At 46.2% G+C, this 13,194-nt stretch overlaps 2 protein-coding genes across 2 annotated transcripts; one reads left to right on the top strand and one right to left on the bottom strand.

The window, feature by feature from the left end:
- The first annotated feature begins 2,361 nt into the window (after window positions 1–2,361).
- Window positions 2,362–4,868, top strand: LOC142902488 (leucine-rich repeat-containing protein 14). Its single transcript, XM_076047602.1, has 3 exons — window positions 2,362–2,905; window positions 2,999–3,832; window positions 3,936–4,868. Exons 1-3 carry the CDS (start codon window positions 2,628–2,630, stop codon window positions 4,501–4,503), a joined length of 1,680 nt encoding a protein of 559 aa, XP_075903717.1. The 5' UTR covers window positions 2,362–2,627; the 3' UTR covers window positions 4,504–4,868.
- An 893-nt stretch (window positions 4,869–5,761) lies between these two features.
- On the bottom strand, window positions 5,762–13,138 carry dync2i1 (dynein 2 intermediate chain 1). Its single transcript, XM_076047559.1, has 23 exons — window positions 13,027–13,138; window positions 12,780–12,833; window positions 12,045–12,702; window positions 11,897–11,955; window positions 11,561–11,791; window positions 11,234–11,293; window positions 11,014–11,058; window positions 10,531–10,762; window positions 10,315–10,417; window positions 10,098–10,227; window positions 9,916–10,027; window positions 9,738–9,832; window positions 9,533–9,662; window positions 9,265–9,437; window positions 9,015–9,177; window positions 8,145–8,252; window positions 7,942–8,003; window positions 7,632–7,683; window positions 7,474–7,534; window positions 7,153–7,249; window positions 6,937–7,068; window positions 6,544–6,758; window positions 5,762–6,459 (listed from the first exon to the last, which is right to left on the bottom strand). The coding sequence occupies exons 1-23, from the start codon at window positions 13,039–13,041 to the stop codon at window positions 6,288–6,290; spliced, it is 3,159 nt and encodes a 1,052-aa protein (XP_075903674.1). The 5' UTR covers window positions 13,042–13,138; the 3' UTR covers window positions 5,762–6,287.
- Between the last annotated feature and the right edge of the window lie 56 nt (window positions 13,139–13,194).

A 13,194-nucleotide genomic window follows, 5' to 3' on the forward strand; every position in this document is an offset into this window, starting at 1 on the left:
CACATCCACAGTGAGTCTTTGCAAGAGCCGGCCACCGTTCAAATCAAATTAACCTTGAGAGCCTAGGCAGGCCTGACAGCTCGAGAGATGGGTGAAGGACCAGCGGAACAAGTGGAGGATCTCATCAGTGTTGACCTTTTTTGTCACTAGGGAGTAGGTTGTTTATGCAGCTGGTGGTGGGAGATGCATTGCAATTGCAAACTGTGCAACAGGTTAAGATGTGTATGGAGCCTGATGGGTGAAGCCTGCCGTCCCCTAAGCTTGTAACTAAAATGAAATGAAAGAACCCAAAACCAAATGAGTTGTTTTTTTTTTTTTTTAACTGAATCCATGTATTACATCTATCCATGTGATGTTTACCACCTGTGTTAGAGTGTGTGTGTGTGTGTGTGGGGGGGGGGGGGGGAAGTATAACTATATAACTGTAAAACTGTATATATAAAAGAAATCTGTATAATTCAGAGCTAAAACAAGAAAAACAAATCACTCAAATATCTGTAAAATATTCAGAGACTTTTTTTTTCATTCAGCAGCCATGGAAAAAGCTTTTCAAGATTCTGCAGACGTCTGCCTCTCTGTGGGAAACACGGCTTGAGGTGAACAAAATGAAACCAATCTGTATCATTTTCTCATCCATCTTCATAACTGCTTCCTGCGCCTTTGACGGTTTGTTAATTAGAAAGCACTGACAGAAAACAAATTGTGCACTGCATTTTGGCTGAAGCCAGTCATCTCTCGCAATTTTACCCACCTTGCACAAATGTGCTGCACCTGCTAATTCTCCTCCAGTCAGGATGCAGTGATTCATGGCTAAGCAAAGGCACTATAAAGGCCTCGGGTTTAATGCTAAAAGAATGCACTGAAAAATGGAATGCGTATTCTAAACCTTGCTCAAGGAAAATGCAATCGAACCAATAAAGATGATGACCAGATAACTACTTCAGATAAATGTAAGAGATTAATGAAGAAAAACAAATAAAACATATAATAATAATAATAAGGGGGTTGAGTCTGTCACTGGTTTGAAAGACTTCGGGTCATGCACTTTAACCGAGCTGAGAAACATGCAAGAAGGGTGCGTGGTTCAAACAGCTCAGAGGGTTTGTGTGAGAAGTTCCCAGGAACAAGTTCAAAGAGTTTAGAAAAAGTTGTGGTGGGAAATGGAGCTCCCTGTCCGGAGTACCCTTGCTGCTGCAAGTTCATTTTAATTTGTCAAATTCTGTATTCAAAGTTTGTAATGAAAAGAATTACAGCAGGCCAGGGAACAAACTGGCAAATTAAAAACTGCCTGTAAGAAACGGAACACACTTTCAGTTAAGACTTGCAGTTCCTACATCTTGGTGGCTATTGAGAAGTGACTATGATTTATATATAGTCCAGCTAATGGGCTGCAGCCTATTTCACAGCTCACTGGCGGAGTTCTTGCATGGCACAATGTGCATGACAGGTTGTAAAAGAGGCAGTTGAGATAATAGAATATACAGAACTTAAAATCCATTTTGCCTTTATCCATGTTCTATATAATTCCTTGACTCGTTTAAATAAAAGACAATTGAATAAACAATGTGAAATATAATGTTTATGCTTTGTTCTGTATAATAAAAAGTTGTTAACTACTGCCCTCTAGTGGTTTTGATTCAAGGGTGCATTTAGTAGTAGAACTGCCTTTGTATAACAGTTTCTGAATTGTTCACAACTTTGTAATTATTTTAAGGAGGTTGAGTTTGTACAAATTCGTGGAAAATTTGGGTGAAATGTATTTCAATGTTTTATTTATTTATTTATTCTATTTCATAGTTTATTTATATTTTCAAAGAAACAGCTACTTCATACATGTTAAGAAAAGTGTTTTTTTCTCGATGTCTCGATTGCAACCTTGTAGTTATGGAGCCATAACTTATTAACTACTAACATGGACTTCTGCAAGTAGGCATAGCTATTCTTTTCTGACTGGAGCAAGGTTTAATATAAAATTCACGCAGTTTTTGAATAATTTAAATGTTTTTCATTTACATCAAGGATGGGGAAAGGTCTTCTATTGTGGATGATGGAAAAAGGGTCTAAACTTGGAGCACCTGGAGCTCTTCATGTTGCTCTCACATGTTACATAAGGCGTAAACATTTCCCAGCACCATCCCCAGAAATAGACGCCTCTATAAGCGCTGCGACGTATAGCTTCTCTCATCGTAAACTATGAATGCATGTTCTGACATTATTATGTTGTCAAAAAAAAAAAACAACGTATAGATGGTTTAAATGTTTAAAATATGTATAATTTAAAAAAAAATATATATTGCAAACTTGAAGACGAAAAATATAAATTAAAAGTAGGAAGTGCACAGATTGCTGACGTCTCTTTTGCGTGTGACGTCACAACCCTGCGTCGCTTAAAACTGTAAACACTCCAGCTGCTACTGCAGACACTAGCTCCGCACATCCAGGACCAACTCTGCTGGGGTTACATTACTGCTCGTGTAAAGCCCCAAATAGACATCAGAGCGCATTCTGATATCTTCGCGCAATATCACTAACTTTGGACGGTTCCTTCTGGAAGCTCATTTGCAGGGAACCGCTCGCTCCGTCATGCTAGCGAACACCGTCAACTAACCTGCTGCCTTCCTGCCGAGATGGTTCTCTCCCTGGTCAGCCTTTGTGCCAAGGAGGTGGTGTGTGACCACAGCTCGTCGCCCTCCTGGCTGAGGTGGGTGCCCAGGGAACTGTACGGCCCGCTGCTGCAGGCCGCCTTCGCCAGCTCCAGACCGCTGGCTGTCGGCGAGTTGGTGCAGCGGTGGCCCGAGCGCACCCTGCGCGTCGGCGGGCGGCGGAAGCAGGGTCAGGCGGCGCCCAGCAGACTCTGCATCCAGGCTCTGCTGCTTGCTGTGGTCCGAGGACTGTCGGACAACAGGTGATAAGTTGGTCTTTACTCTCAGAATATTGATCGTCGGAGTGTCTGGCTGTTTGAATGACGGGCTTTTTTTTTTTTTTTTTTGCTTTTAAGGTATGGCTTACAAGTGCTGGACCTCAGTGGGCTGCAAGGAGACGAAGGAGGCGTCGGGGAACCTATGGGAGGATGGTCGCTGACCGTTGCCCTGTGCACCATGGTGGTCCAGGCCAGAGCTGGGTGGCAGAGGGCTCAGAGGAGGGATGTGGAGAGGAAGAGGTTCTCGGACCTGGAGAGAGAGAAGGATGTGAAGAGAGAGAGGGGTCAGTCGAAGAGGGGGAAGCCGTTGACCGGAGAAGAGGCAAGCAGGGCTTTGAGAGCGAGTTCGGGATCATGCAGCAGGCTAAGCGATGAGCAGCTGTTGAAAGGTATCAGGAGGAGAATGGAGATGGAGAGAAAACAAGAGGTTTCAGTGACGGGCGCAGGTGAAGGTAGGAAGGAGACAGAACGCGTGAAGGTGAACAGCGAAGTTCTGGTGCACGTCCGAGCCGATCTCTTTGTCAATGCTCGCTCGTGGGAGCGAGTGCACGTGGCCCTGAGCACGCCAGGTCCCCTCAAGCTCCAGTGCAGGTACTTGCGCGTGGAAGAGATCTCAGTGTCCAGCATCAGGACCCTGCTGGACCTCCTGCCTCAGCAGGGTCTCCTGGGGGTTGACGTTCGCTACAGCAACCTGGGCGTAGCCGGCTTGGCTGAGCTGCTCCCGCTGCTGTCCAACTTCCCCGCGCTGAAGTCCCTACGCCTGCACTACTGCAACTTGGATTTCCGCAGAGACCATCCAGGGCAGGAAGAAGCTCTGCGCGCCTTGTCTCAGGGTCTGGCAAAGCTGCAGGGGCTGCGGCGCCTCAGCCTCACCGCTCTGCGTCTGCCTGGACAGCTGCGCGTGCTGCTCAGGTAGGATCTCATTGCCTCCTGGCCAAAGACATCTGTAAAATCAATGCTTCAATCACATATAACCCTTTCATGCATTCTCTCTTGCGTCTCTTTTCTATTCCAGCTCACTGCCACAGCCCTTGGAGATCCTGGAGCTGCCATATTTGAGCCTGAGTCCTGCCGACCTGGCTTACCTGTCCTGCAGCCATCACGCCTCCTCGTTGAAACAGCTGGACCTAAGCGAGAACACTCTCGATGGAAACACCCTGCCGTCCATCCGCCGCCTCTTCTCCCAGGCCTCCAGTAGCCTGGAGCACCTCTCCCTGAGCGGCTGCGGCCTGACCGACAGCCTGCTGGGGCTCCTCCTGCCCTCACTGGGCGGCTGCTGGGCCCTCAAGAGCCTGGCGTTGGCCCTGAACCCACTCTCCACAGCTGGGCTGGTGGACCTGATGAGGACGGCTGCGAGAATGCCCGCTCTTCGTCACGTACTGTACCCCAACCCGCTGGAGGACTACCAGCCCGGCCTTCCGGACCTGCCGTCCAGTGCTCAGCTCCTAGATTGGCCACTGGATGAAGCCACAGACATCAACGTGACCAGCGGCAGGCTCAGAAAGGTGCTGGCAGACAGCGGGCGCTCGGACATCTTCCTTACTTGTGACTTGCTCAACTATGACAAAGACTTGATGGACTAAATTGTCAGGAAATGGAGGGACCTTTTTAAATTTGGTTTAGTTTAAGCCAAACAACTGCCTTTTACATGTTTTATGATTACTGTCGTCTTGCATAATTAAAAAAAAAAAAAACGGTGCTCTACCTTATTTTTGGAGCATATATTCTGACTATACATGTAGGTAACATAGTCACAGAATGTACATGCATGTGCAAGCTTTCTTTTTTTTAAGCCCTCATCGTTAATCATCACATCAAATGTTCTTCTTGACTGTAACTTCAACTGCAAACTTTGTTTTTAATTAATATTACTTTGTTTTCTGAAGTCATCCGTCTCATTTATTATCCACCACTTTGCAAATAAAATCCAAAGGATTGTTGGAGACGACTCACTTTGAAGTCCATTGTTCCTAAAGGGCACAAATAGAGCGGCAAAGCGATCAATCACCTCGAGTGGCGAGAGAGAACCGGTGATGACACAGAGACATTTGAAAACAATGACAGGCTCCTATTTAGGGGAGCGGCGGTCACATTTTCAAACACCTGTTCCGTCCTCTGTCCAACGCAAAGGGCGGACAAAGGCGAAAGACCCTATTTTGTTTTTGCATGTGTTTATTGCTTCATATTCTGCAGTCCATAACTCCAACCAGCGACGTGCTGGACAGGACACTGTTGAGATGTCAGTTGAAGGAACAATGTATATATATTTCAACCTCTGCACATGAAGTCTATGTTGAGACCTAAGCCAGGCTCACTGGGGAAAAGGGAAGTAACATAAGGTGGAATCAAGGCAGTATTTAAATAATTTTTCAGGTAACACATTTCAAAACAAAAGCAGGAGAGGCAAACGGAACACAGAGACAAGGGGGTGCTGTCGATTCAAAGAAATGAGTAAAACAAAAATACTCTCTAAGTCTATAGTATTGAAAAAGTCTCTAAAAGTCAACAATAAACAGAGTAAACTGCTCTGACTAGAAGATAACAATAATAGAAAAAAAAACATACAAACCTTGAAAGGCACCGGTCTTATATCTAAGATTTTATGCAAGCCTGAAATCTTTGCAGCAGCACATGCAACACCTGGTTATCCCCAGCAAGGTCTAATTGGAGGGCAGTGATTGGTTGGCTTGGACTTCTTCACTGCCGTACCAATCGAGGCCAGGTAAGAAGGTGGGCCGGGTCAGAAAAAAGGAGTCCAGTCGGGATACAAGCAACCAATAACAAAGAAGCAATGGCACGCCTTCATTTGCATGATATGCAACAGAAAAAGAGGCACTAGGCCAGGTTTGTTATGTCTGTTTATTATAAAAGGCCACGTTAACTTCAATATAAGAGATATTTCACAATATACACAGTGGAAATTATTTAAACAAAACAAAATGCAGGGCCTTCAGTCATAACCCAGATATTAAAGCTACAGGGGTATTTTAAAATGCGAACTTGTTCATTTGGTTGCATTATTTTCAGAAACAAAAACACACAAATGAAATGTGACCAACTTTAGCAAAACATGATTAGAAACTGACATTTTCACTCTACCAGGGAATAAAAAAGTAAAAAAGGAATCGCTCCAAAAATGATAAATAGGTTTTGAAATGTTTTTTTTGTTGTTGTTGTTGATTTTATGTACTGGCTTTTACATGTTTGACGTCATGATTTTAATTTCAATCTTTTCAGCAATTATATTGTTTTATTATCTTTGCAAGATTTCTACCCTATGAGGGCTGATAAAGGCTTGCAAACCTGATTTCTGAATAAATTTATGTAAATTGTTGTAAAAGTAAAATAAAATAAAATAAAAGGAGTCTCAGGAGGCCTCTGCCATCATCCTCTCCAACTTCTCCACTTCTGTAGCGCTGGGTGAAGCGAAATGCTTTGGGAAGTACTGTAAATCTATTGTTCCTGACTGGTGCACCAGCGCTACCCCTGCATATGTGTTGTGCTGTCCTGAGTCTCCAAACAAAGCCATGGCTGTCACCCTGAAAAGACAGAAGATCATGCATAGAATTTATTCATCAGAGTGTATTAATGTGTCTCTTTTTTTCAGGTTTGCCAGACATTACCTGTCAGAATTCATAGTTTCAGTGACCACAGCCTCCGTGTCGCTTCTTGACAAGTCCCACACGTGGAGGTTGGACGCGGCGTCCAGCATGCAGAAGACTGTGGCTCTGGTTTGGGACCACTGCAGAGAGACCACCGCTGCAGGATTCTGCCACTCTGCCACAGGCTGCTCCGAGCAGACTGCATGTAATCTGATGCTGCCATCCGCACATCCCACCTGGAGCATGGGACACAAATCACTGAGTATATTCATATGATGGGACTGTTACCAGGCTTGAAGTTACTTCACTATTCGCTGTAAAGTAGTTTGAATGGCTGAACTGCTGGTACCGTCTCTATGGAGCTATAACAGATTTGATTTTCTAGAATTATGGGGCAAAAAAACAAACTCCCACCAAGAAAAACTGAGGCTTGAACGGGGAAAAGTGGATGGAAGTGACTTCGACAGGACGAGCTCCAGCCTCCCGACACCTGTAAAACTTCGGTGGCGCCTTTAAGCCGTGACTCGTTCCATGGTTTACCAGACCCTGCACAGGGATCATATCAAAGCCGTTACAAAACAAAGGTTTCTTGAGGGAAATAATCAAACATCTAGCGCACCTGCAACTCACCATGTTAGTGCCAATAAAGAAGTGACTGGAGTCCGTGGGGAGGAATTTCAAATGGAGCGTCTGCAACGTTGCTGTCTTCACTGCATCTCGTGGCGACCTGAGAGAAAATCCAAAGGTCAATGGTTACAGCAATCTCTCAACGGGGCAACATGAAGCGGCATCGCACGCAAGCGCATGCACACACTGAGCACAAACAACAAACAGGGTCGCATGACCACAACAGAGCAGCTGTGCTCCGCGGGGGGTGAAGACACGGAGGGGGTATTTTGAGGGCGGGCTGGCAGTGACGGACGATCGTCGCAGGCCGTCCATCAAGCTCACCTCTCAGCAGCCAGGTGGGAGGAGCTGTGCAGCAGCTTGACTTTGCCGCCAGGCCTGAGACCTGCGAGAAGAGGCGGAGGGAGAGGGTGAGGCTGGCGCCACGTGTGCCAGAGCTGACGGAAAAAAGACAGGAGTGCTTTGAAATGTGAAGGCCTTACCGAGGTCGGTCGGAGAGCCGGCCTTGTTGGCTTTAGGGAGCTCTATTACCACCTAGAGGACACGGAGAGGAAGTGGTCAGCGCTCTCCAATGCTAGTTCTGAATGCAAAAACACTACGAAGAGAGTTTTTTTTTTTGTTGCATTCAGTTGTTGTTCACACAAATCCCCAGATGCTTTCTCTGGGTTTCATTCTAAACTTGGATCAATCCAATTAATCATCATATTGTAAATAATACTTATTCCCTTTGCACGTGTATGTTTAAAGGGAAAGAAAAAAGGAAGAAAACCCACAGCCTGTTGCCCAACTTACCCAGAAATTTAAAACCCCCGTTTCATCCAGAGACGCCAGCTGGAACGACAACCCCGATGACTCTGGATTAAGAGAGACGACAACAATGAAATGTGAGACGAAGTGTGAACGGGCAAAAAAAAATGGTCTTGCACAGCGGTAAAACGATACACGGTGATCTCCAATCTCCGCACGGATCCTTCTTTCTGCCTTCCACTCCGCACCTTCCTCAGATGCCAGAAGAGGATCCAGCTCGTCTCCCCCCGCCGCAGACGGTACGACCTCCACGGACGCCACGGCCGATAGATGGCCCGAGTTCGCCATCACAGCGTCTACAGTGACAGTGTGACAAAAGAGCACGGACATCAGCACGCAGTGAATCAACGCGGCTGTTACGCAAGGAAGCGAACTCTGAACTTCAAGGCAGGGGCAGGGTGGGTATCAAGGCAAATGAGGACGTTTGCCATTTATCCCCTGCTGACAGCCATTTCACTGTCACTGCTGTCCGCGGAGTGAAATACAATGACGGTGTGAAAGATCGGGGGGGCTTTGAGTTGTCAAAACATCAGCTGACAGAAGAATATTTCAGTGTCCAGTGGCAGAAGGTTGGGAAAGTAAAGAAAACAACTGGCATGGACATATGTGGAGAGAAAAATTAAAAATCAATTGATTTTATTAATTGATTTTAATGACCTTTAATAAACTAAAAAAATGGTTAGTTCAAATTAAGCCGATTGCAAAATTCCATTATCCGCTTTTCCTCTCATGCTGTTATTTTTCGACAGCAAAATTTGATTTAGTTTTAGTCATAGTCACTTGACTAAAATCTTATTTAGTTTTAGTCATAGTTTTAGTCATACAATTATACAATTTAACCATCTAAATTGTGTTACTTTTAGTCTAGTTTTAGCCATAATCATTTTAGTCGACTAAAATTACAGTTGATTTAAATTCGTGCCACAGTTTTTACAAAGTGTTTTATTTTCTTTCATATCAAATGTAAAGTGCGTCCTCCTCCTCCCCAGCGTTGACATTTGGTTAAATCGGAATTCTAACTAGTCGTGACTCCCGTCACGGTGTCATCCGTTACGCACCAGTGGAGAAGGTGGGCTGCCGGAAGGTCCACTCCTCCTGCCCAATCGTCAGGCGGTAGTGGATGCTCTCCTGCTCCCTCAGGTCCCACAACAGCACGGAGCCCACCGAGGTCCCTGCGAACACCAACGTGGCCTTGCCGGGGCTGAAGCAGCAGCACTGCACCTGCGGCGTCGACAAATCCGGCAGCTTCAACTCCGTTGGCTTGAACTGGGACGTGTGTCGCAAATTAAGACGTCCATTGTGTCTTACGTCAGACTCGTAGATGAGGACTTTCTGCGGCCTGGACGGCTCCCAGATGTTCCAGATGCAGACGACGGTGCAGCTGTCCAGACGCACGGCGCTGGGCTTCGCCGTGGGGCTGTGCACCGACATCATGGTGAACCTCTGCACCTGGGAGAAGTGCACCAGGCTGACGCTGCGACCTGCCACGGCAAAGGAGGCGCGTTCAGTGACAAAAATCCCACCCTTTTGCGCAGCTTTCTTCAGCATTACCCAGGAAAAGGCTGTGGCATCGTACCGTAAAGGAAAGGCAACCTGGTGTTGAGCTGCAAACTGCCGTCGCTGAAGGACAAGTTGTGCGACTGAGACCTCGGCTTCTGCAGCGACTTCCTCTCGGCCTGCTCCTCTTCCAACAGCACCATCATCACCTCCATTCAGACACGAGACATTCTTAGCTCCAGATGTCGGGAGTCGGGACTCTGCCCCAGCGTGAGCGGTCCTACCTGAGAGGCCGAGCGCAGGAAGGACACCAGACGCTGGGAGTCAAAGCCGGTTTCACTCAGCGCCTTGTCTCGTGCTTCCTGGGAAAGATTTGGATCTGTCAAAAAAAAAAGAAAAAACGCTCGAGTTATCCACCTCACATTAATAGTCACATCATATTGCAGTTTGGTGGTTTCCTACCCCCGCAGGCACCGCCAAACTCGGGAGGATGCTGCGTCCACTTCTCACACATCTCCACTTCTTCTGTCTGGATGTCTCGGTCGGCGTTGTCCTCGTTGCATTGAACGTACGCCTGAACACATTGCTTCCACATCTATCTGCTTCTTTACAAGACAGAGTTGTGGAAAAAACAAAACACTGACCTGCTTGGTGTTTGCATTTCCAAAGTTCTTGATGTACATGTCATATTCGTTTACAGGCGGAAGATCCAAAATGGAGACTGTTGTCGAGAAATCCAGCTCGATTAGCCGCAGCAGCTCCGCACTGCGTTTCCTGGAGCCGCAACAAAACAGTTCATCACCTTATTGTATTGCATGTTTCCTCTTTATGATGCACCGGCGACCAGTAAAGCGCACTCACTTTTGTTTTGAGGCAGCCTGCTTGCTGACTTCACGCTGCTTGGCTGCCACAAAGTCGATGAACTTCCCGCGTTGAGAGCCACGACTCTGGTTCCTCTCAGAATCTGTCAATCGAGCAGCAAAGATGCAAATGCATTTCAACTCAAGTAAAATTGGTGACATTTCAAATACAATAACATTGACTGTTTCGTTTCAGGGAGATCGGAAACAAAACTACCTCTGGTCAGTTTCCGCCCATCTTCGTCCTCTCGACTTCTGTCCAGCACCGTCTGAGTCGTTCCGACTCTTTGATTCTCTTCGTCCATGGCTTTCTGAATCGCCTCGATTTCTTTTCTCCTCTGCATTTTAGGCTCGTCCATTTCTTCGTCCTCGTCTGTTTGCTGTGGCTCCCTCTCGTCCCCGCTGTCCTTCGTGCTCTCATCTGTCTCCTCAAAATCCTCCTCGTAATCCTTCAAAACGGAAACATCCTGACACTTATCACCGTAACGGGTTGAACACAAGAGCACAAACTGTCTAGTGAGGATGGAGGAGAGGCACACTTGTTAAAAAAAATCGTTTGACTTACCAGTTTCTTAGAAAATAACGGTTAAGGCATGCAAAATAACACATATAGTAAAGTAAATACGTGGAGGCAATCAGCACTGTGAGCACATACATGAACATAATTTCCTGTCATTTGACAGAAAGGGTCCTTCATTACCTCAAAGTCGTCCTCATATTCTTGGTAGGTTTCATCAGAGACAACCTGCAGATGCGACAAAACTTTCTCTTGTATTTACTGGCACACACACATGCACAAATAGTTGGCAAAAAAAACTTGCAAAGGGAAAAAGGAGGACAGTAAAAGTCTGAATTTTGGTAACGGTAGTGACAGCTACACAATTAATGCACGGAGATGCAAATCTAAACCAGAATCTTACAGCCTCCTCCGTGATTCTTCCTGTTTCTGCAGCCACTGTGTGATGCTCTGGTGTTTCATCCTGGAAGACCGGAGTGAGACAGTCCATTTAACCAGCCCTTTATCAATATTATTTACATAATCTGTAAAATAATAATCCAACTGTCTATATAATGTGAATATATTGCAAATATCTTGTTTCATCACCATTTGTTCCCTATAAATATTTTTTTTCATTTTATTTCCTTTTAATCAATATAATCTCCATTCTTTTCTATGCAAATGTCCCCAATGTGGGATTAATACAGGCTTCTCCGACTGCACACAGGCCGTCAAAGTGCCCACGAACCTCAGCTTGGGCCTCGTGCCTGTGGCTTTTCTCCGATGCTGATTTCTTGATTGCGTCTCCGCGATGGTTCTTTTCAGGTTCCATGTCGGCCCTCGGCACTCTCTCTCTGTGTTCGTCTCGCTCTGCTCGCTCTCTGCCACCGACGCGGCGATGCCTGACGTCCTCCTCACCCTTCAGGTCCTTCACGCCCCGGTGGTCGCCTGAGTCTCTCTTGTGCTCCCGCTTTTCATCCTGGAGGAAGGAATCAGAGTGATATCACAATGATGAAAACAGTGCAGGCTGATGACAAATGATAAACATCAAGACACAACAGGTGCTGCTGCGGGACAGGCGTACATGATGTCTTCTCTCCTTGTGTCGTCTCTGCTTCTCCTCTCGGTGTCGTGTGTGTTCGTCTTTATGATTTCAAAAAAAAGAGATGAGCATTAACTATAACACAACACCATGGCTATCACAAGCCACACACATGTTTCTGACTCCTCACCTCTCTCCTTTACATCCAGATGCCGTCTGTCCTCATGCCTCTCCCGTCTCTCTTTATCGTTCCTCTTATCTTTATTTTCTTCCCTGTGTCGTTCCCTCTCTCTGTGCCGTTCTCTCTTTTCCCTGTCGTGCCTCTCCGCTCTGTCTCTGTCTCCGTCCCCTCTTTCCTTCTGTCTTTGTCTTTCCCTCTCAGCTGCGTGCCCTCTGTCCCGCTCCTCCCGTCTTCTGTCCTTGTCTCTCTCTTCCCTCCTCTTGTCATCGCTACCGTCGTGGCCTCTTCTCCTCTCCTTCTCCCTCTCTTTCTCCCTGTCTCTGTGTCTGTCTACGTCCCTGTCACTGTGACGCCTTGCCTCTGCGTCTCGCCTCTTCTCCCTGTCTTCTTTGTAATCGCGGGGGTGCAATTTTTCATCAGGCAACTTGTCTCGTTCCCGTTTCTCCCCGTCCCTCTCTTCTCTCCTAACTCTATCGCTTCTCCTGTCCTTTGAGCCCTCCTTTCGTTGGTCAGCGTATCTGTGTCTCTCGTCTTCATCTCTTCTCTCTCTTGTACTCTCCCTCTCCCTCAGCTTGTCTCTTTCCCGTCGAGATTCCTTGTCTGGGTCTCTGTGACGTCTCTCTGAGGACTCCCCACCTCTGTGCTTCCTCTCATCTCCGTCTCTCTCCTGCACAATTAACAGAGTAAAATCTTGATATGTTTATTTCTTCTTTAACAATGTTTTCTGACACACTTAAAACTTACTTTGATATGTTTTCTCAGGTCGGCAGGTCTCCACGTATCGTCCTTAGTTAATTTCTAAAAATGTAGTTTCAAAAACATGAATACGTCACGACCCATTCAAATACAAATATTCCCTTATTTACAATCAAAACATCTCTCTCCTAGATTTAGGCATAACTTGCGTTTCAGAACATCGGAGACTGTTGTGTCGAAAATAAAACTACATTGACAATTTTCGAAATATTAAATTAATTCGCAGTTCTGTTACCTTCTCGTTTTGCATTTTCCCTGCGAAGTTTTGCTGTCTGGCTTCTTATTTGGCGAAAATATGCTCATTTTGTTGTAGCGACACCGCCATGATGGTTTATGCTTGATGCGCGTGCGCAGTGGGGTGAAACTAGGGATATCGCGTCAGTTGACATCTTGGCAACAAGCC

The sequence above is a fragment of the Nelusetta ayraudi genome, unplaced genomic scaffold (assembly GCF_046127955.1).
Source record: "Nelusetta ayraudi isolate G7.1 ecotype Tasmania unplaced genomic scaffold, CSIRO-AGI_Nayr_v1 ptg000094l, whole genome shotgun sequence".
Classification (NCBI taxonomy): Eukaryota; Metazoa; Chordata; class Actinopteri; order Tetraodontiformes; family Monacanthidae; genus Nelusetta; species Nelusetta ayraudi.

Excerpts from the sequence above, each read along its gene's own strand:
- LOC142902488 (XM_076047602.1), top strand. The coding sequence starts at position 2,628 with ATGGTTCTCTCCCTGGTCAGCCTTTGTGCCAAGGAGGTGGTGTGTGAC. Across the intron at positions 2,906-2,998 it reads CGAGGACTGTCGGACAACAG|GTATGGCTTACAAGTGCTGG; the intron begins GTGATAAGTTGG and ends TTTGCTTTTAAG. Across the intron at positions 3,833-3,935 it reads CAGCTGCGCGTGCTGCTCAG|CTCACTGCCACAGCCCTTGG; the intron begins GTAGGATCTCAT and ends TTTCTATTCCAG.
- dync2i1 (XM_076047559.1), bottom strand. Across the intron at positions 12,703-12,779 it reads ACCTGAGAAAACATATCAAA|GAGAGAGACGGAGATGAGAG; the intron begins GTAAGTTTTAAG and ends TTAATTGTGCAG. Across the intron at positions 11,059-11,233 it reads GAAGAATCACGGAGGAGGCT|GTTGTCTCTGATGAAACCTA; the intron begins GTAAGATTCTGG and ends TCGCATCTGCAG.